Source organism: Lepisosteus oculatus, chromosome 5, assembly GCF_040954835.1.
Source record: "Lepisosteus oculatus isolate fLepOcu1 chromosome 5, fLepOcu1.hap2, whole genome shotgun sequence".
Classification (NCBI taxonomy): domain Eukaryota; kingdom Metazoa; phylum Chordata; class Actinopteri; order Semionotiformes; family Lepisosteidae; genus Lepisosteus; species Lepisosteus oculatus.
Window position 1 is genome coordinate 36,928,060 of NC_090700.1, and position 21,278 is coordinate 36,949,337.

General features: G+C 42.4%; 1 protein-coding gene across 5 annotated transcripts; it reads left to right on the forward strand.

Annotated features, from left to right (window-relative positions):
* The first annotated feature begins 13 nt into the window (after window positions 1-13).
* On the forward strand, window positions 14-19,588 carry LOC102684254 (FYVE, RhoGEF and PH domain-containing protein 2). 5 transcript variants are annotated; one of them, XM_015342510.2, is made up of 17 exons: window positions 14-101; window positions 1,387-1,456; window positions 4,427-4,643; window positions 5,307-5,471; window positions 6,100-6,248; window positions 7,058-7,214; window positions 8,298-8,436; window positions 9,272-9,330; window positions 11,013-11,159; window positions 11,299-11,391; window positions 12,073-12,152; window positions 13,036-13,066; window positions 13,517-13,609; window positions 13,850-13,981; window positions 16,092-16,238; window positions 17,062-17,205; window positions 19,033-19,588. In XM_015342510.2, exons 2-17 carry the CDS (start codon window positions 1,446-1,448, stop codon window positions 19,234-19,236), a joined length of 1,968 nt encoding a protein of 655 aa, XP_015197996.2. In that variant the 5' UTR covers window positions 14-101; window positions 1,387-1,445; the 3' UTR covers window positions 19,237-19,588. The 5 variants fall into 5 exon arrangements, with proteins under 5 accessions (XP_015197996.2, XP_069046436.1, XP_015197995.2 ...); XM_069190335.1 differs by lacking the exon at window positions 14-101 and adding an exon at window positions 1,079-1,226 and having other exon boundaries at window positions 4,432-4,643; XM_015342511.2 differs by lacking the exon at window positions 14-101 and adding an exon at window positions 1,204-1,226.
* The last annotated feature ends 1,690 nt before the right edge of the window (window positions 19,589-21,278 follow it).

Consider the following 21,278-nt stretch of genomic DNA (forward strand, 5'->3'; position numbering starts at 1 on the left):
CAGCCTTACTACAGGCAGATCTGCAACCTGCACAACGCATGTGCCAGAAATAACTGCTAGATGGCGCTGTGTTACTGCACCTAGTTTTGCTGCCACAGACGGTGAGTGGTTTCGCCAAAATATCTAAAACTGTAGAGAAACCTAAGAGCCGTCCGGTTACGGTGGAGTAGATGTCAGCATTGGAATGGTATTTTCTTAAATATTGCAGGCTGTTCTGAGACGTCGACGGAAACTCAACAAACTAAGAAATAATTATTTCAGCTTTGTTTAGCTTCCGGTTTTGGAAGTGGCATTTAATTCAATTCATGCTACAAACGTTTTAATTTTTGCCCAAGTGAAAGATTTGAGCTTAACCGCAGCAAAGACGTTTAATGTTTGCCCTTCTTCTTTAAGTGTATGATTAATTCTTAATTACAACCCACGGTGATTTTTAGTAAGCATGCAAGTAGTAATATAATTTTGTTATTAGTTTAACATTTATTCTAAAGTATTTATTTTACTGAATTTGCTTCAAAGCTTCTCACTGCATCATTGTAAAGTTGGGAAGCGAAAGTCTTACATAACCTTAAAATAAACAATGAGGACCCCATAGGTGTGCTCAAAGGTTAAATAAAGCCGTGACAGCGCTTAGAAAAGGAGGCTAAAAACTAAAGAAAGTTATCTTAACTAGATTTGTGAATACTAATCAATATGCAGAGTTACTGCAAAAGATATGCTTAAGTAGTTCAAGTAGGTACTGTAGCTGCGTCAGCATGCGTAGGCCGCAGAGGAACACGTAAAAGCTTGATTAAAATGAAACAACGTTTCGGCTGTGGAGCCTTCTTCGGGTGTGAGATCACACTTGCATACATATGCCTATGCAAGTGTGTTATTTTAAACAAGTAAACCCCCACGCACAGAGCGCCAATGAACATATTATTACTTTTCAATTGTCGAACCAAGACCTTCCTATTCAGTATTTTTATAAAACAAAAAACAGAATTAAAGCTAGTTTGACCTTCCCCACTCTCCGTTCCCCATCAGTAGTCAGCACTGACCCTCCCTCTCGTCGTCTTCCTCTTTTCTCGGTTGGGAAGTTATCTGCTGATAAGAGACTCGCAGGGGTTTTCAACACAGTTCTTCACCGCTCTAGCTGCTGGTACAGGGCACCTGCGCAGACCCAGAACGTGGATCTACAGTATATACTAGATTCCATACTAGAGCCAGCTTCAGAGTTTTACTTGCCGGTACTGTAACGTTGTCTGTACGTGTAATAATTCATATACCCTGGGTTGGCCGGTTTCAAAGCTGACGATGGAGAAGACCTGGAAAGTTAGCGTCATTGATATGGTCTCCAAATTTGAAGGTGGAAGGTGCGTGATATTTTCGTGTTCAATTTCTTTTTAGAGTTTCTGCTTAAACGTCAGCCTGGAGAGGGTCTGCCCTTCTCACCTTACAAGTGCGCAATGGAAGTTGTGTGAGTACCACTGGCACAGATTTTCTCTCTGCTTTCCCGTGATTTGTATGTGGTGCAGTACTTGCTTACGTTAATGACACATGGACAGTCTTTTACAGCACTCGTTGTATAGCATCGTAGTAAATGACTAAAAACTTGTCTTTCTAAAATAAAGCTGTTTTTTTTTAAACAAAGCTTGTGCACTTACAGTATGCACTGGCCCCGGTGATACTCTTGAAAAATCATTTGATGAACGCAGAGCAGGAGGTGTGTATCAATTTCTGCAAAGTTTTAGGAGAACCCTAATTGCAGTTTCCACCTGAGGCTGAATGCTTGTATTTTACACTTGGAAGCAAATAAATAGACTGCACCTTTTTTTGTTGTTTAGTCTTGTGAATCGCTCATTTATATAGCCTGTCAGGCGTGATTTTATTGACCAGCCATTATGAAAATTGTGCTCATACAGTATAATACAACATAAAGAATAACATATGAAGACCTAGAAGTGCAGAAAAAGGAGTAGCAAAAACTAGATATACTGAATTAGCACAAGTGTGAGCCCTACTAATAACAATACACCATTAGATTTTTAATCTATTAATCTTCAGAAAGTCACTTATTCCCGGTAAGAAGACTTGCTAACATGCAGCAGTGATTACAATATGGATAAGATGCCAGACCTTTTGCTAGATATAGAATGTAAAAGTAATTTTAACAAGTGTTTTCCCTTAGCCAATATAGAAGTTAAACATTTTTTAAAAGATCTTCCAGGATTTAAACACTGATATTCAGTTTTTCTGTCTAACACTTTGCAAGGGAAAAGTCAATAAGTAAGGATGACTCACAAGCGAGATCTCAACAGAGGTGGTAATAGGACTCTTTAATTTCTGAGGTTAATGTTTATAAATATAGAAAAAAAAACCTAGAGGAAAATATGCACCATCTGTTTAAATTCGAGCATCCCGCTAGTGATTAATTTAAGCAAGTGCTTATTTACAGTAGGAGTAAACACAGTACATGATTCTCAAGTTCCTACTGTTTTGTGTTCTTAACTTCTGAATGACTTTGCACATATAAAACAGGGCTGTTATGATGGACCTTGACAAACTTTGTTTCATAATGGGGTCTCTGCAAGATCTAGTGAACAGCCTTCAAGACATCATCTGCAAACTGTGCAATAAAAATAATGAAACTGCTCACTTTCTAAACCATTTGTTTTTCGTTTGTATTTTGAAACAAGAAGATTTTTTGCTCAGTTGATTTCAAACGTTAGTCATGAATTTTGCTCTGCTGGAGCCATCTTGGTTCCAGGAACTAAGATGAGTGCAATGATTCTCAATAAGAGGAGTAGTTGGCATTGAACTGGCCCCAGTCTATCCCTAATTCCAGCACAGAGGACCTCTGTTTTGATTTCCATGAGCCGTTTAGAAGAAAGCTGAAGTAAAACCCGTCTGTACGCAGACTGAAACCATGGGGGATTGAGGTGAAACAAAGTTTCAGTTCACTGTGTGCTAGAAACACACTTAACACACTAGAACTGTGCGTGCAAAAGCTAGCTGGTGTTTACAAAGTTCCTGCCACTTCCCAAGACAACTAACAGGAAACAAATTTACCTTTTGATAAAAAAAAGTTGCGAAGATTAAAGACAGCTGCTCTTTATTGCAGTTCTCTTTTATTAGTAGTAATAAATATCTCTTATATCAGTCTGTTATGCATGGTGACAACCCTCCATGGAGGCTTCTGCGTTAGCTTTCATTTTCTGTCAAAACAAGCCCTCATTTTTCCTCCCTTTCTAATCTCTTTTCGTCTCCGTCATTTTTCATCTTGCATCCATTTTACAGAAGCCTGCATTTTTCCTGGGAATCACTCGCTTCTAAAGTGAAGAGTAAGTCACCAAGAGCATACATGGGTCCAGAGATGAGGCAAGAAATGTGGCCCCTGCAGGATTGAGTTGGCATAAGTGACTCCTTTACAATATACGCCAATTTGTAAGACCTCCGGGTAGAGTAGCTATTTTAGAGTGGCCCTGCTGAACTTGGATAGCCCAGAGAAGTTCTCATGAAAAAGAGGCGTGTGAGAATCTAGCTGCAGGTACCCCGTGGAAAGGGGATGACAGCGTGGTTTCAAAATTGCCCTCCTGAGCAGCATGTGACGTGGTGGTTTGTGCAGCTGCCTCACAGCTCCTGGGTCCTGGGTTCGATACCGGGTATGATACCACACTGTGTGGAGTCTGCATGCTCTCCAGAGGTTTGTGTGGATCTTCCTCTGGTACCTTAGTTTGTGTCCCACCTCCCTGAGACATGCTGGCCAGATTTTATTGTCTACTTCAACTTGTCCCTTCCTCTGCGGTTCTACAATGGATTGGATGTGTAGAAATCTCCTGGAGTTTTTTCAGGTTAATTTTATTTAAAGGGCAGTTGTGAGCTCCACCCTCCCGCCCTGTGATGGGATTTAGGTTACCACTACCCTGACCAGGACAAGCAGGTTTAAGAGCATGGATAGATGCTCAAATGAAAAGTGAGGTCAACAGCATTGCCCTAAATCTGTAGTACAGAGGAATCCCACTGGTGATCATCAAAAACTAATCGTCCTAAGCCTGTTGAAGTAGGAAGATAAGATAAAATAAACTTTATTATCCACTAGGGGAAAATTGGTACTGTATGGACACACAGCGCTTCTGTAGATGTCAAAACATCCCGAAACATTAAACATCACACCTATTGCGCGTACATAACCCATGCAAGAAGTACCAAGGGAATACTCTCACAGTGTGAGAATGGGGGTTACCTTAGGTTAGTCACTCTCAGGTGTGCATGGCTGAAATGCTAAGCCACTGTTTTTGTCTTTTTTTTTTGTTTAGTTTTTGTGGAAAAACTACATGCATACGGCAGGCAGCTTCCGCGTATACAGTATGTTAGGTTTTGTTCTAAACTGCAAAACGGAACAGAAGACAAAGTACAGTAGAGATTGAAACGGGCTGTCTTACTTCAGGACAGCCGACAGTGGCACCTCGGAGCAGGCCAGGTCTCCTGGAGCGCCGAGAAGGAAGGGGGAGAGTCTGCCCGCAGGGGACGGCCAGCCGGCGGCGAGCTCCCGACACAGGTGGGGGGGACTGCAGTCTTTCCGCAAACACCTCCCCAGCACGCGCCTGATCCAGAGGAGCGGCCCGCCGGCCCTGGCGGAGGAGACAGCGGAGCAGGGAAAGAGAGTGAGTGCCCTCCTCCCCTTCCATCCAGCCTAGACCCAAAACAGGAAGCAGAAAGCAGACAACTCTATAGAGGGGCACACAGACTCCCCGCAACACCTCCATGGTTTCTGTGTGCATGTGTGTGTGCGCGAGATGTTACTACGCTCGAGAAAACGTGTAAAATGTGTGAGGACAGCCACTCCTGAGAAAAGGATGTTGTAAAGACTGGTGAGGAGGGGAAGTAACATTTCTTCCTACACCGAATACATCAAATGGCAGCGTCTTCGAAATCTACAAGCCAAACTATTTATCTCAGCCTCTGTGTTGAGTTCATTTTTGTCTTGGATTAAAGAATAGTAAACGGATATGGAACAAGGGTCAAAGGGAAGTCCTTCCAAGTATAGAAACACAAACAGTCGGATAAGTATTGTTTGTCACTTGTTTGTTATCCTAATGACAGGATATTTTTATTCCTTCTGTAAAATTATATGACAGTGTTTTACATATATGTGACTGTGAGGGTTTGAAATATTTCTGTTCTGTTCATTTGTTTTTGGATGCAAGCAATGAAGTTGGGTAGGTAGCATCCTCTGGGCTTTTTGGGCTCAGAGTTTCGGCAGAGGCTCTGTCCTGACCTGTTACAGCTGTCTACTTTCACTGATGAACCTGTTCTCTTCCTGGCAGGAGACCAATGAGGAGAAGCTCTTCAAGATCGCTAAAGAGCTCTTGGAGACTGAGGAGGCTTACGTTAGCCGACTGCATCTGCTAGATCAGGTCGGAGTCGGTAGATGGTATTGGGCTGTTTCTGAAGAGATCTTTACGTATCAGTGGTGCACAGCTCCAACCCAGGTGCTGTGGTTGTAAATATTGTACTTTAGAGTATTTTTGAAACCAAAGAAAAATGTCCTCAAACAACCAGTTCAATAACACGCACCAGTTAGCGCCAGAGATGTAAGAGCCCCGTGAAAACAAAAAGGCACAGCGGTCCCTCAGGACCAGCTTTGAAAGCCCAGTTCTATATCGGGGTTCCCAGTTTTTATGGATCGGGCTCTAGAACCCCTGCTGTAATGAACCCCAAAATGTGTTCCAGATTGAGAGACACAACTAATAGAAATCATGGAGTAACTGTTTAGTTTTCTTTTTTAAAAATTCATTCTTTCTGTAATAAAGTAGGACATGGAAATATACAAACAAATTAAGACTTAAAATAGAACAGAGTCTCCAACTTTTCTTGTTTGGTTTGCTATTAGCTAGTCAATTCCCCATATCCTATCTAGTTGCTTCTTTGATGGATAACTGTGTGGATGTCAGCGTTTTAGCTACCTACAAGCCCTTTGTGTAAGAAGCACATCCTATTTCCAGTTTTAAATGTCTTTAATTTCTATTGTGACCCTGCATGCTCTTTACCCACTAAGCTTCACTCTGACCGCTCATGGTGGTAGGAGTGTCGTGGGCTCAAGGGTCTGCTGTCCTGCAGGTGTTCTACGCCGAGCTGCTGAACGAAGCCAGGACCGCCGGCTCCTTCCCCGAAGACGTCGTGAAGCAGATCTTCTCCAACATCTCTTCTATCTACCAGTTCCACGGCCTCTTCCTGCTGCCTGAGCTGCAGAGGCGCATGGACGAGTGGTGAGACAGGGTTTCCTTAATGTCCCGTTTCGCTTCCTTGATCCCCGAGGGGTCAGGCCTCACTACTTGCGTTCAGCATTTTTCGTTTTTGAAAATATTTTGGCCTCCACTGTTGCTGGGGTTATGCATGTACATTAGATAATAATGGCCTAATTTTTGAGGATGAAAATGAATTATGTTTCAGACACTCCTGTCTTTTCACAGTATTGGAAAATAAATTTAGGTCCTTGATTTTCCTCCTGTTTGATTTGTTGGCTTTTGAGGTCAGGTTGCAGCATTCTTCTTGTAATATACGTTTTGGTGATCTATATACAATGGCCAACTGTCCCATCCAGGAGGAAGGTATATACTCTTTATCTAGATGACCATACAGAAATGCTGACCAGCATCATCTCTGGTCAAAGGTAAAAAAAAAAATAACATTCTGTAGCAATGGTTCATTATATAAGATGTGCTTAACACTTATATAGTGTGCTATGCATTTACATTATTTTTACCTTGTCTGTTTTGATTAGGATCTGTTGAAAATGTCCTGCATTGCAAATTTCCTGATGGCATCCTGTTGTAGTGATCCCCTCTGTGTTTATGAGCGCTGGGCTATAAAACTAGATCAGCTCAAATAGCTCCTCTTGTGGGTGGGTTAGAAAGCAATCATTCCATGTGTTTCTACAATTTAGTCATCTGCATCTATACTCCCGATCTGCCTTTCACACCTCATTCAAGGGAAACTGAGGTCTCTCATTATCATGGCCTTTCCTCCTGCAGTGTGAGCTGCGATGCCAATGACTGTGAATTCTGTGGGTTTGCAGGTGTAAGAATCCCCGGATCGGGGATGTGCTGCAGAAAGTGGCTCCTTTCCTCAAGATGTACGGCCAGTATGTCATGTCCTTCGACAAAGCCATGCACCTCATCAGCACCTGGATGGAGAAGAGCACACGTTTCGAAGAGATCATCCTTGACATACAGGTAGAGTGGCACAAGCAACATCAGTGTGCGACTGCTGCTTACTGATTCACTCCTGCGCGTTTTACAAGGCACAAGCACCCAGTGGTGAAGCCTGACATAACGTGATGGGCATCCTGTGAATGGAACAATAAACAGACGCACCATTCCTAATACTAAAAATATTTTAACTCGGACTCCACCTTTGATTGCAGTTTATTTCAAGTTACGGTTTTTCCCCCAAAAAAACCCATCATTGCGTTGTTATAATCCGTGATATTTACATCCTATTTACCTTACGTACTCATGGTTTTGGGAGAGTGAACGATCTACATATTTTTATTGTGAATGCCTTCAAAACCCAAAAGGGAGTCAGAGGTATTCAAGTGTTAGTCATATAATGCTCAGATGGAATATGTAGCTCTATAACATTAGCTGAGGGATTGATGGATTACAATTGATAATGATCCATCATCAATCATCATACTGTTAGTAACAGTTAAAGTGTAGGATTTGAAACAGAAATAAATTACACAAACCCCTCTCCTCTTTTTACTTGTCAAATCAAATCACCACTTAACCAGATAAGCTTCCTGAGAACAAACTCTTATTTCTCTTTCTATTTTCAGCTTTGCCCATCTGATATTACAATAAAATTAAAGTACTTGTCATGCAATAATGAGATTATTTTGGTTAATACTGCTAATGTGATAATGATGTTTATAAATAGTGTTGAATTCCACAACCCAGCACAGTGGCACAATAGTTAGAAGTGCTGCCTTGTAGTGTTGGGGCCCTGTTCAGTTCTGGACCTGGGGTGCTATCTGTGTGGAGTGTGCATGTTCCCACATAGCTCCGATTTCCTCCCACAGTCCAAAGACATGCTGCTAGGGGATTTGGCCCTGGTACGCATACAGTATGTCCATTTCTGTGTGTGTCTGCCCTACAGTGGACTGGCGTGCCAACCAGAATGTATCCCACCTTGTGCCCATTGCTTGCAAGAATAAGCTCCAAGTATTGTGTGACTCTGAATTGGAAGAAGCAGTTAGAAAATGGATGGATGGATTCCTACACTGTGGTTGGTCGTCCTGTGCTCTGTCCCTGCAGAAGCGGGAGATCAGCGGGAACCTGGCTCTCCAGCACCACATGCTGGAGCCGGTGCAGAGGGTCCCCCGGTACGAGATGCTGCTCAAGGACTACCTGAAGAAACTGCCCGAGGGGTCGCCGGACAGAGCAGACGCAGAGAGTAAGAGCGGCCATCTGCTCCAGTGGCTAGCCCACCCCGGCCTTCACCACTTCATCGTCTTTAACGCTCTCTTCCCTGCTCGGCCCTGATACCAAAGCCAGAGCGTAATCAGTCCTTTCACCATGCAGACTCGCTTTGTGCTGCAATCCAGACAGAAATCTAGGTTTTCCAAGATCCGGGCTTCACGATGGAATTGCGCACCACCCCCAGGCAATTATCAAAATTGGTCTGAACAACTGGATAAAAAAGGCCAATAATGTCGCAATAACGTGTGAGCATATTTTCATTCAGCCATAGGGTGAATCTGCACACATTTATTTTCTATTTTCAGTGCAAACCTCTCCCATAATGAACATTTCTCATAACACATTTACCTCGAATGTATCCAGACTTGGTTTCCAGACTTGGCAGAATTGGTTCAAGCCACAAATTACTGTACAACAGTTGTGTTGCACAGTGGTGTTAAGTAGGTGCAGTAGCATTGATCTAGTGTTGTCAAATATTCAAGCATTGCTCGTAGGATGATGGACAGTTTAGGCAGATTACACACCCTAAACATCTGTAAAACAATGTTATTGGATTATAAGGGACTATTTTGAGGTCTGATCAGCTAAAAGGAAAATACTGCTGTTCACAGTGTACACATCCTCTGTCTCAGATGCTGATTCTAATCCCTGCTTTTCCAGTTTTAATGATCAAGCAGTTTTTTTTATTTTTGTGTTATTTTACACCTCCTCAATACCTAATAAGATGACACTACTTTTCAAAGGATAAATAAAAAGAATTCAGTTTTTTGGCAGTCATGGTGCTACTCCTTCTCCCCTTTTTTTTTCAGAGTCCCTGGAAATCATTTTTGAAGCGGCGAAGCACTCAAACTCTGCTATTGCCGACATGGTAATTCTTGGTCACTCTTGCCTTTCGGAAATGTCTATTAAGTGGTTTCTGGGTCTCTATCCATACTGCGTTCCACCACATGGGATATAATGAAACTTTCTGTGCAGTTAAAAAAAGCCCTTAGCTAATGTATTTGTGTTTTGTTACTATGCAACAGGGTTGAAAGCGGTACTGAGGTTTGCCCATGATCGTTCAGCTGTCGTGATTAAGTGGTTCAGTGCCAGCACCACTTCTCTAACATGATCAGTGTGGTAGGAGAATAAAGTCTGAAGTTTTTACAAGAAAGGAAGACATTTGTTTGTACCCCAACAGAACTGCGGTATCCTGAATTAAATAAAATATTGAAGGTTAGATAAGTTAATATGCAATGCAACCTTTGTATTTTGCATTTTGCATCAGACCCAGTCAGTTCCTAATTCATAGCATTTGCTGCTGTTCTTAGAGTATCAGCTGCTTTTTTTGGAAAAGTGCTGAATATATCAGCAATGCAATTTCTGTCTTTGATTTCTGTCTTGATTTCTTTTTGACAAAAAGATACCTTTGATTTTCTAGACCCTGAAGTCTAGAACTTTATAGTTCTATATTGTGAATGTTAATACAGAAGAAAAATATATTTGAAATCCTTTTTCATGCCGTTATGAACATATAATGATGAAGCAATCTTGTAAAAAAATATTGACACCCAGGATTGCTCAGTTGTGGTTGTAAAAGAACACTGGAGTATCACTGGATGTTACAGCAAAGAACAGCAGAATTTGTTTGTCTTTGTAGGATTTAAAACCTAACTTGCCACAACCTTCATCAGATTAAACAGCTTTCTGTTAATTGACAGTTTTTAGAAAGTAGACTTAAAGACACAAGAAGAATTGGACATAAGACTGTAAAGGCTACAGATAAGAGGGGGCCTTTCTGCCTAGCTTGCTTATTTACTAGTACAGTAGTTACTTCTGCGGAGGATCTCACCCAGTCATTCTTGAAACATGCAGTGGAATCAGCTTCCCCAATACAGCTTATTCCGGACACCCATCACTGTCAGTTCTAAATGTACACGCTCTTAATTCTTACTTGTATCTCTTAATTTCTACTTGTACCCTTGTTTCAGTATTGATCTGGAAAAGGTGTTTTGGAAAAAGTACTTTTAAGTATTTGAATGCATTTATTCTCTTTGCTCACAAAGGTATTGACATCTTTAAACCTCTGTACGTGACATAGCATTTAGACTGGGAATTCATCTGTTGGTCATTCTGTGATCGATGATTATTAATGGAAAGTGAAGAAAAGGCCATTTTGGGGAAGTCGACAGAAGTTCAACTCTGCCTCCAAAACACCTCAAAAAGGAACTAAGCAGGTTGCAGCTGGGTCAGAAATTGGAAATCAGAGCTTCTGCTTTACGTGTGTGCGCATGTATACGTGTGTGTGAGTGTGCACATGTGTTGATGGGGGTCCTCCGTCTCCTGCTGCAGCTTGAGGGACTGTTCTGTGCCTCATGTCAGCTCTCAACTTAAAAATACAACCCAAGAGGAAAAGGCAGTCCTCTGAATTATATAACTTGTAATGTGACAACTTGCTCAGCACAGACACGCTCCTCTGTCGGTCAGTGTTGTTGGAAGTGGTTGGTACAGTGCCATCCTGTGGAAGGAGCCTGTGACTCTCTCCCCTCTGTGTGTGCGCGCCTGGGGCAGGAGCGCCTGGAGAAGCTGTGGGAGGTGTATGAGATGCTGGGGATGGATGAGGAAATGGTGGACCCCTCCAACAAGCTCCTCCAAGAGGGTCCTGTGCAGAAGATCTCCTTCCGCAGGAACACCTTGAAGGATAGCCACCTCTTCCTGGTGAGAGCTGCACCTTTCCTCCACCATCCAACAACATGGTCTAACACCTGTTAATGTCTCTTTGTATGAATGTAGACAAAAGTCAGGAACCACCTCTGGTCCCTTCTCTAACGTCTTGATTGTGTCTGTGTTCTTGCAGTTTAACAACATGCTCCTCTACTGCGTTCCCAAATTCAGTCTGGGGGATCGCAGGTACATGATTCGGGCGCGGGTGGACATGGATTGCATGCAGGTGACTCGGCTGTTACAGACCACCTCTTCACACTGGCCCACAAAGAGTCAGGGGCCGCTAGGCCTCTAGCGTATTATTACCACCACCCTACCCTTACCACGAAGTTTTGAAAAAGGAGAAACAAAAATACTGTGCAGATATTATCCCACGCTTAGTCCTTACAGTCTTGTCATTTTTTAGTCTTTACCCAATCGGTAAAGACTCAGAAGTGGTTTGAAGCCTGTACTCTCTGCACAGCTTTAGGAGGAAATGAGACTGTTAGACGGGCACATCTGATGTGTTCACATGCAATGCAATTTATTACTTGACTCACTGCCAGCTTCTCAATGCAAGTCAATACTCTGCGCCGAGGAGAGGAGTGGCACATCTCTCACCCTCACTTCACTACCAGCCATCTGTAGCCACTTGGAGGCCCAGGGAGCCCCAAGGATGACCCTGACAGACTAAACTCAACCATGTGTTTTACAAGTACAAGGGAGGAAAATAAAATGTAGCTGTGGGTTTTAGAATACGCAGTGTGCCTGATGTTACAGAGGGAATAGGCAAAGAGCAACGCTCCAGAGGAGTTTAAATGAGGGAGGGCCGTTCTTTCTGCATACAGCAGTTGTTTTTCTTTTTCACATGTCAGGCAATGCTAAGGGAAAGAGAAGGTGTCCTCACTGTCTCCCCTTCCCTGCACAGGTGAAGGAGCTGAACGATGTGGAGTTCCCTCACTCCTTCCTGGTGTCTGGGAAATTACGCACCCTGGAGTTTCAGGCTAGGTGAGACTGCAGCAGTGTGCCCAAGGCAGCTCTTAGAATCCATTCATTATGGGAGTCAATACAGGAAGGGAGGTCTCTGCCAAATTATGTTCACTTAAATTAATCCTTTTGTTGTGGGTTTTTTAGGGTTGACTTGGAATTCTAGTTAATTTTGATGTTTTTTTATTTTTGGGTTCTGTTTAATGCGCACACACATACACATACAGTCAAATCCACTGTGTTGTAAACTTGTGTTTTACAAGTTTTATCCACTTGATCCCAGTCCTTAAAATGAAAAAAACAGCTAAATGTAATTGTTCCAGTTGTCAATCCCAAGCACTCTATATTTATGAAGTTCATAAGAAACTTTAGAGTTTGCAAAGCCTCAGACTTAATCAGAAAGTCAAGAAAAGTTAAAAAGAGGCTGGTTTCCAGGAAGTGAAAATACTGCTAAAAAGAAGAAGTAGTAATAATCATCCCAATGTGGTTATTGTATAAGGTAATTATTTACAGGAAAGCCAGAAGAGTAGGTTTTAGCCATATCTGGTAGCTTTTCAATACAGGAAGGTTGTTTATCCAGAAGGCTTACTGCGAGATGTCAAGGTGATCTTATATTCTGTGGCCCTCCTGAGTTCACGTCAGATATTTGCAGACCAGATTATGGCTTTTAACATTTCTTTGGACATTCTGTATTTCCACAAGAGCCAAAGAGCACTTGTTTTCATTCACATTTCATTCTAAGTGATCCATGAAAGGTCATATTAGGGAAAAAAGGGGTTTATAAGTGTGTCCCTTCAAAACATTGTATATTTAATTTTTTTATCAACACATTTCTTGTTTGGTGCTGTTTTCTTAAGATTTTTGTTGTCTTTGCTTTCTGAAAAGTTATTTTTTCCCACATCAGATCTCAAGAAGATATGGAGGCCTGGATTAAGGTACAGTAGTTTCATAGACAATGCAGATTTCTTTCCCAGTTTTCAGGTTGACCAATGCTAATTCTCACATGCCCCTTTATAAAATAAAAGGATTATTCTGCTCACTTACTGTATTTTATGCATTGGCAGATGTTGACCTCGCGCTCTGAAAAAGAGAAGCTTGCCTTAGAGAATGCAAGCAAGCACACAACATGTTTGCATATTTTTAAATGTTATATACATACTTTTTTTTTAAGACGTAGAAAAATAAATTGTGGAAGTGACTTTGTGCTTACGTTGGCATGCTTTTCATATTTATCTTTCTTTGTTCTGTGTATTTTTAAAATGACTTGCAGGATCTTTACAGTTATGCATTCCGTCCAGCTTTGAGAGTCTTTCCAGTGCTGTGTGGTCCTGTGTTGGACTAGTGCTGTGGGATGAAGATCTAACTCTTTACTCTCCATGACCCAGGCTTGTCAGCAGGCCATCGACCAGAACGAGAAGAAAACGGAGAGTTTCAAACATGCCATAAGCAGCCTGAGTCAGGACCTACAGGAACTCACGGTACGTAGAGCCATTGTAGTGTTGCTCAAGGAAGAATCTCCCATGTCATTTATGGAGTTTAAAAAAAAGTATGTGCATTTTTACCTCGAAACAAGTTCATGCAGCTTTTGTATGCTGAAAGAAGCAAATAATACACAAACCTGATCATTAATGCAAACACTTTCAGCCTGTCATTTACACACACCTATGGGCTCTCTTCCAGGGTGGGTATTAAATGGGTGTTCCCTTGCCCCCCCCCAGGTGGATAGGCAGGAACTGGGAAAGCGTGCCCCCCAGTGGATCCGAGACAACCTGGTGTCCATGTGCATGCGCTGCAGCGAGCCCTTCAATGCCATCATCAGGCGCCGGCACCACTGCCGTGCCTGTGGCTATGTAAGTGCTCGACAGCTCCTCCTAGTGGAAACAAGCCCAAAAACCGTCTTGCGACATCCATCAGTTATTAGAAAACTGCATAGGGAGCACCCTGGAGTAGAGTCACTGCCCCTGCAGACTGAGAAGAGCCAGCTTGGGTGGTTTGGGCATTGGGTGAGGATGCCTCCCATGCACCTCCCGTTGAAGGTGTACTTGCAAGACCCAGTGGGAAGAGACCCCAGGGCAGACGCAGGACACGCTGGAGGGGTGATATCTCATAGCAAATGATGATAATGATGATAATTCCTGGTAAGGGTTGTGGAAACCTGAAGTTTATGGTGGAAGATGGAAGGCACGAGGAACAAAGTGGTACTACACTACAGACAGATCACCAGTCCGTTCACAGACCACACACAGGCAAATGGACAATTGAGAGACTTAAGTCTGGAACTTCTGGGAAGATCACACACTGATAGGCTGAAGAAACTGACCTTTTTAGCCTTGGAGAGAGAAGAATACAAGGGGATGTGATACAAGTAATATTCTTATTATTAAAAATAATTCCTTACACTTGTATAACTTTTCTGGACACTTCACTCAAAGCGCTTTTCAGGCAATGGGAACTCCCCTCCACCACTACCAATGTGCGCACATACAGACATAGTGTACCAGTACGCTCACCATACAACTGACAGTGGGGAGGAGAACACTGCCCTGGGATTTTTAATGACCACAGAGAGTCAGGACCTAGGTTTTATATCTCATCCGAAGCACGGTGCCTTTTTACAGTATAGTGTCCCCATATACTGAGGCATTAGGACCCACACAGACCACAGGGCAAGGGCCCCCTACTGGCCAATGTACAAAATGTACTCAGATTCCATTGCTGAGGTCGACCCGACAGATTTCTTCAGAATGAACTGTGAAACACAGACCAATGCCACTGAGACACCACTGGAAATTACTAGCGATAGGAGACCATGTGGCCCATCTAGCCCATTTGACAGTTGGTTATTAATTGACCCCTGGGTCTCATCCACCCGTCTCTTCAAAGAACCTAGGATACTGGCTTCAAGAACAAGGTAGGGTAGCTTGTTCCATAATCCTTCCCTTTGTAAAAGGAAGTCCCTCCTGTTCTCAGTTTTAACTACACATCCACAATATTCTTGAGGAAAGGGAAAACCATGGGGTAGTACTGTATATCACTGTGGCGCCACAAAGAGCATAGCATGTCACGCCTCTGATACTTCTCTACTTTTCCCGTCGTTCAGCTTTGTAAAGCTCTTAAATGCAGTCTCTACAGGAACAGTTCTTGAGCACGACCAGATGGCAATCAAACTATGAGCAGTAAGGCGGAGGAAAGCTGATAAGCAGAATGATTATATTATAAATTTTGAAGGAAACATTCTTGCAGATGTTCTACACAATACACTGCTATGCACCAGTGTTAGAATCTTAATATACAGTTATATTAAATTACAACTCACGTTATGGGAGTCAACAATTTATTTTAGCCTGCCCTGGTGTTTTTTTTGCTATTGTAATTGCTGCTATTAATTCAGTTTAGTTTGGGTGATCTAAGGTTGTGATTTAGTGCACGTTAAACCACATTGATCAGAATCTTCAAAAACCTGATCATGACAGCTCAAGGTAAACTACATGAGTGCAAAGAATATGCAGTGTTATAGTGGCTAATCCACCCAATTAATTAAATCTAATCTCATTTTCAGGTATGTCTCATGATTACAGTGATCTGTTTGCTCTACACATCAGTGAATATTAGTCTGTTCTGAATATCATCTGTTATATTAGGATGTCAATATATTTGGGATCTCAGCTATTAGGTGAAAACAAATTGGTCAAAATTTCAGTTGGGGGTCACCATAGAATTATGCTCTCTTTCAACTGTCCCCAGATCTGAACTCAGAAAAAGGATTTAATTGATATAATTAAGTGATCTGTTCATTTATGCATTAAGAAGACAGGAATAAAAAAAGAAGAGATTACTGGCAAAGGTCAGACCCATGTACAATGACATCATGCTGTTCTATGTTGAAGTATTATTTAAGTATTAGAGTGCAGCCAATGTAATGCTGACTCTCTTTGCATTGCATCCCTCTCTGCTGGCCAGGTGGTGTGCTGGAAATGCTCAGACTACAAGGCAGCACTTCTGTATGACGCCAACAGGATGAACCGGGTGTGCAGAGAATGCTACAGCGCCCTGGAAGGCCAGGCTGACAGCAGAGAGAGAGAAGATAAGAAGCGAGGAATACTAGAGGTAAGAAAGGAGCAAAGACTCATTAAAACCTGTGTGTGGGCCAGCTTGCCCCTTTGCCCCATCTCCACTCTGAAGAGAAAAGCTAAGAAACCTGACTGTTGCCTTTGACCCTTGGTCAGAGTGCTGGAAAGGATACAGTGAAGGTGATGCAAATTGGGAACTGGCAGAAATGTTTTTATCTGGACCTGTTTATCATGCAGAGGGGAGATTATGGGATTTAATTTAGCCAGTCATCATCTGGATGAAGTCAGATTTAGCCTGCCATCACCTGGGTGTTTTCACAAAGCATAATAATAATTCCTTACACTTACTGTATATAGCACTCCACTCAAAGCGCTTTACAGGTAATGGGGACTCCCCTTCACCACCACCAATGTGCAGCACCCACCTGGATGATGCGACGGCAGCCATAGTGCGCCAGAACGCCCACCACACATCAGCTATTAGTGGGGAGGAGAACAGAGTAATGAAGCCAATTCATAGATGGGGATTATTAGTAGGCCATGATTGGAAAAGGCCAGAGGGTTTTATGTCTCATCTGAAGGACAGCGCCTTTTTACAGTATAGTGTCCCTGTATAGTGAAGCATTAGGACCCACACAGACCACAGGGTGAGCACCCCCTACTGGCCTCACTAACACCACATCCAGCAGCAACTTTCGTTTTTCCCAGGAGATCTCCTATCCAGGTACTGGCCAGACTCACACCTGCTTAGCTTCAGTAAGTTGGCAATACCTGGGTGATGTCTCAAAGCAGGCAGCCATAATCTGGGTGATATTAGGAATACAATGCTTTCACCTCTGGATTTTTGTCCCTTCCCTCAGAAAGAGGCTGCGGAGGTGTCAGAGCGGAGCCTGATGTGCAGCTTCCTGACGATAATGGACAGGCAGGGGAAGGGCGGGACCAGAGGCTGGTTCGTCATCCCCAGGGATGAGCCTCTGATCCTGTACATGTATGCAGCACCACAGGTATGTGTGAGAAGACATGCACACAAACACATGTGGGACAACATTCCCATTGGTATTATGTCAATTTACATTTCTAAACTGCATTCACAAGAAACTCCTTTTGATTCAAAAGGAGGTAACAATTTATTCTCTCATTTCCAGACCAGGACTGCCCTACTTTCACATTTTATTTTCTGTTCAAATGGTGTTGCTTGAGCATGCATACACACACAGATGCTCCAAGGTTTTGATTGACATAGAGAATTGAATTATTCTTCAGAACCCTTGAAACCCAACAAAACCAGTTATTTTATATAGAACTTTCACCCATCCATTGTTGGCAAATTGTTTATCCCTGGTGAAGGACACAGCAGCCTGGAGCTTATCCTGAACACACAGGGCACAAGGCAGGACTACGGCCTGAATTAGACATCAGTCCATTGCAAGGCTGAGATGATACCCATCTCCCTTCCTTATGAGATCAGGAATCAAACACTGGGGCCTTCTCTTAAAAGACCCAATTAATCTGTTCTGCATGCCTCTCTGAGGTGGGAGGAAACCAGCACACCCCGAGAAAGACCACGCCAACATGAGGATAATGTGCAAACTCTGCACAAATGGACACTTGTGTCAGGAATTGTTCCCAGGAACTGTGAGCCAGCAGTACTGACCACCATCACACCCAACATGCCTAAAAACCCAAAGAGAACAGGTGACCCTGTGATAGTCCTCAGATAACATAATCTCTAGATCTACATTTTGGTACCGGATACCTGCTGCAAAATGAAAAGCCACATAACCAGATCAGATGTGAAAGGAAATGGAACATGCAAATATTGAAGCACCCAAACATACTTATTTGTCATTGTTAGAAAGATCTGAGTTTTTTTTGCCCCTTATGGTTAACAGCTTGTGGTTCGGAGTTAGCTCAGCTTTATCATGTTTCTGCTTTGGGTTTTCAAAATGAGACACATTGCAGCTCCTGAATGGCTCAGACAGTAGAGCTTCTCATTCAGATTGCCCAGACATCACTGACTGAAACTGGGACCATGGCATTAACTGCTAATTAGTGTAGTTAAAAATGTGAGAAAGGTTGCAAAGAGGAGGCCATTCGTGTTATCTAGCTTGTTAGCCTCCTACTAATTAATTGACCAGAGGATCTCATCCACCATGTCTTTGATTAAGTCAAGGTAACTGCCTTGTTAGCATGGCTGGGTAAAGTTCCTGATTGCTATAACCCTTTGTGTAAAACACCTCCTGTCCTCAGATTTCAGTGCACTTCCCGTTAGTGTTCACTCATGCCCTGTGGTGTGTGTTGCAGTGTTGATTCTGAAGATGTCTGTCAGGTTGACTTGGTCTGTCTTTGCGGGTTTTGTCTGTTTAATGTTTTTTCTTGTTACCTGCATTAAACTATATACACTTGTCTATATCTCATTGTCATATGCCAGGTGTTCACCTAATTTTAATTGGACGATAATTTTAATTGGAAAATATTTACTAGTTCTCCTGTTCAAAATAATCTGCTAACATGAATAGTTTCCTAACTGTACTAGAACCTAGATCATAAATTATAAAGGGGTTCTTTTTCAGGATCAACATTGAACTATTACTAAGGAGAACAGGAGTCACTTCTCTGCACAAAGGAAGTAATTTGCCCATTATATTAATACTGATACCCTGGACATCCTGAAAAACTGGCTGCATGAAAACCTCAAAATCAATGTCCTGAATGTCCTCCTCACATTTGTAACCTTCCTATTGTTCTTTCCTAAACTGACCTTTCCCAAATTAAAAAAAAAAGTGCCCTTCCACTGCAGTGTCTGAAATATTCCCTTCCTCTTGTTTCAGGACGTGAAAGCTCAGACCACCATCCCGTTGCTGGGATACCAGGTGAAGGAGCAGTTGCCAGGCAGCAACAAGTGCACCTTCCAGCTCAGCCAATCAAAGCAAGTCTTTACCTTTGTGGCCGAATCAGAGGAACAGAGAGACAGATGGGTCGAGATTATCAACCAAGTGGCCAGTGGTGAGGAGCCCTGGCAAGAGGATGATTAAGCTGCACACCTCCAAAACCATGTGTTGATTGACTCTTATCATATTGTTGGATTGGTAACCTTTACATGACTAACCTGCTCAGAGACCCGATCAAATATGTTTGGCATGAGCGTGGAAATTCTGTCTGTGTGCATTGCCCCTGTGTGGTTGTGTGTCCATGCCCTGCAGTGGACTGGAGTCCCATCCAGAGAGTAGCCCTGCTTTGTGCTTGATTCTCCAGGTTTCCTTACTAGGAGTAAACAGCTTTCTGATGATGGGTGGACAGTTCTATGTGATGTCCCTTTTGGATGGAAAAAAAGTTTGAGTTATGCTGAGTCAGGGCAAATGCTGATTAAAACTTGGCCATGTAATACTTTTTTCATACAATTTGTGAGATTTGTTGCTATGATGTTGAGACCAAAGTCATTATTTCAGGAAAAGAGACTCTGCTTGTTAAATGGGGACAGACATTAAATTGCAAAAACTCCTCAACCCCTTTGTTCATTAGCTGACATCAGCAAGCGAGTTCTAGAGCCTGTGATTGTTTAGTGCATGATTAGCAAATCAGTAAAAACAATAGCAAAAAAATACGGATCCAGAAGCTCCGGGGGCCCTAATAACACAGGGAACTGGAAATGCAGAGATATCAAGTCAACAAAATTGCTTGATTAGACAATATTAAAGATGTATTCCTTGCTCCTGTGGAATCTTGTAAGTTTAGCTGACATGTTTACTGAATCAAATTTGAATGTATCACAGCTGGTACTATTTAATCTTCCCTTTGCAATCACAGGCTTTTTTCAGTGGCTAAAAGTATAGACTGCCCCGGTATCTCTCTGTCGACGGCCTAGATTGCTTAACTAATCAAACTTCTTTCTGTCTGGTCCGTTACTGTATTTATTTCCATGTCCTTCATTATTTGACAGTGAGCTAGCTGAGGGTGATCCCACTTCAGTCCTGAGAGCGCCTGTGTCTTTAAATCAGCAGCACCCAAAGAGCTGCACGAAATTGACAAATTGGTACAATTTAGCCAGTAACAAGCTGATTAAGGCCATTTAAAGCTGCACAGGAATGAAAGCCTACAGATACACCCTCCAGGTCTGGAGATGGACTCCCTGAGCAAGATGAGCTGAACAAGCCAGGTGCTCTTAGTTTTACTGGGGTACTTTATCCAAGTGTATTGATAGAGCAGACAGTACATCTCGATCAGTCTCCACCACGCGTACTGTACTGTGACTTTCAGGCATGACAAAATTATATTCTGTGCAGTCTTGAGCTTTGGCCTTTGCAAAAAACATTTCCCCTTTCCAGTTTTCAGCTGAGGCAAAGTGTAAATATATACGTTTGATTTTAAAGAATGAAATAATACTACTTGCCTTACTCAGAACGTAACTTTTGGCAAGAGGAAGAGGGATTCGTATTTTGCAGAACCACTTCTGTTGAGATGAGACGGAGGCCATCATAAACAAAAAGTGGGTTTCCCTTCCCCTCCCTCTTGGACAAGGTCATTGGACAGCAAAGTTGTATTTGCATCTATAGATTTCTGAGTTATCAGCTTAAACACCCACATTGTATTTTTAACATACTGTGCGGCGGTGCAATGTTTGGTTTTTCTGTGGCATTTAAAAGTAATAAAAAATCATGGTGCTGTGATAGAACTCTAGCCACATCCCTATTCTGCTGGCTTCATGAAATGTCATAAGCATTAAACATGATTAAGTTCCCCCTTACCTAAGACATTAAGATACCTTTCCAAGCTCCATTACAATAAAAAGTATCTAGGTTAGAGTTGCCCAGCCTGTGAAATTTCCTGTCCAACAGTTCCCTAGATCCCAAATGAGTGATGTCCTCTGTATAGTTGCTTTACACATTGCCGTACCGTTTAATTGCACACAACAACCATCTATGTCCTCTTAGTCTCATTTAAAAAGTGATTGCTGACACTTCTAAACTCTAACTGGTGAGGCAGTCCATGCAGTGGCTGTGATGTCAAGGAAAAGGCAGCTTACCTTGTTTTATAATAAACAGCATTTTGTGTTGTGGTTTATGGTCAGTTTAAAAGA

Bases quoted from the DNA above. Each gene is read 5' to 3' on its own strand.
- LOC102684254 (XM_015342509.2), top strand. From the start codon at position 1,294: ATGGAGAAGACCTGGAAAGTTAGCGTCATTGATATGGTCTCCAAATTT. The intron at 1,353-4,426 runs GTGCGTGATATT...GTCTTACTTCAG, and splicing joins TCCAAATTTGAAGGTGGAAG to GACAGCCGACAGTGGCACCT. The intron at 11,392-12,072 runs GTGACTCGGCTG...TTCCCTGCACAG, and splicing joins TGGACATGGATTGCATGCAG to GTGAAGGAGCTGAACGATGT.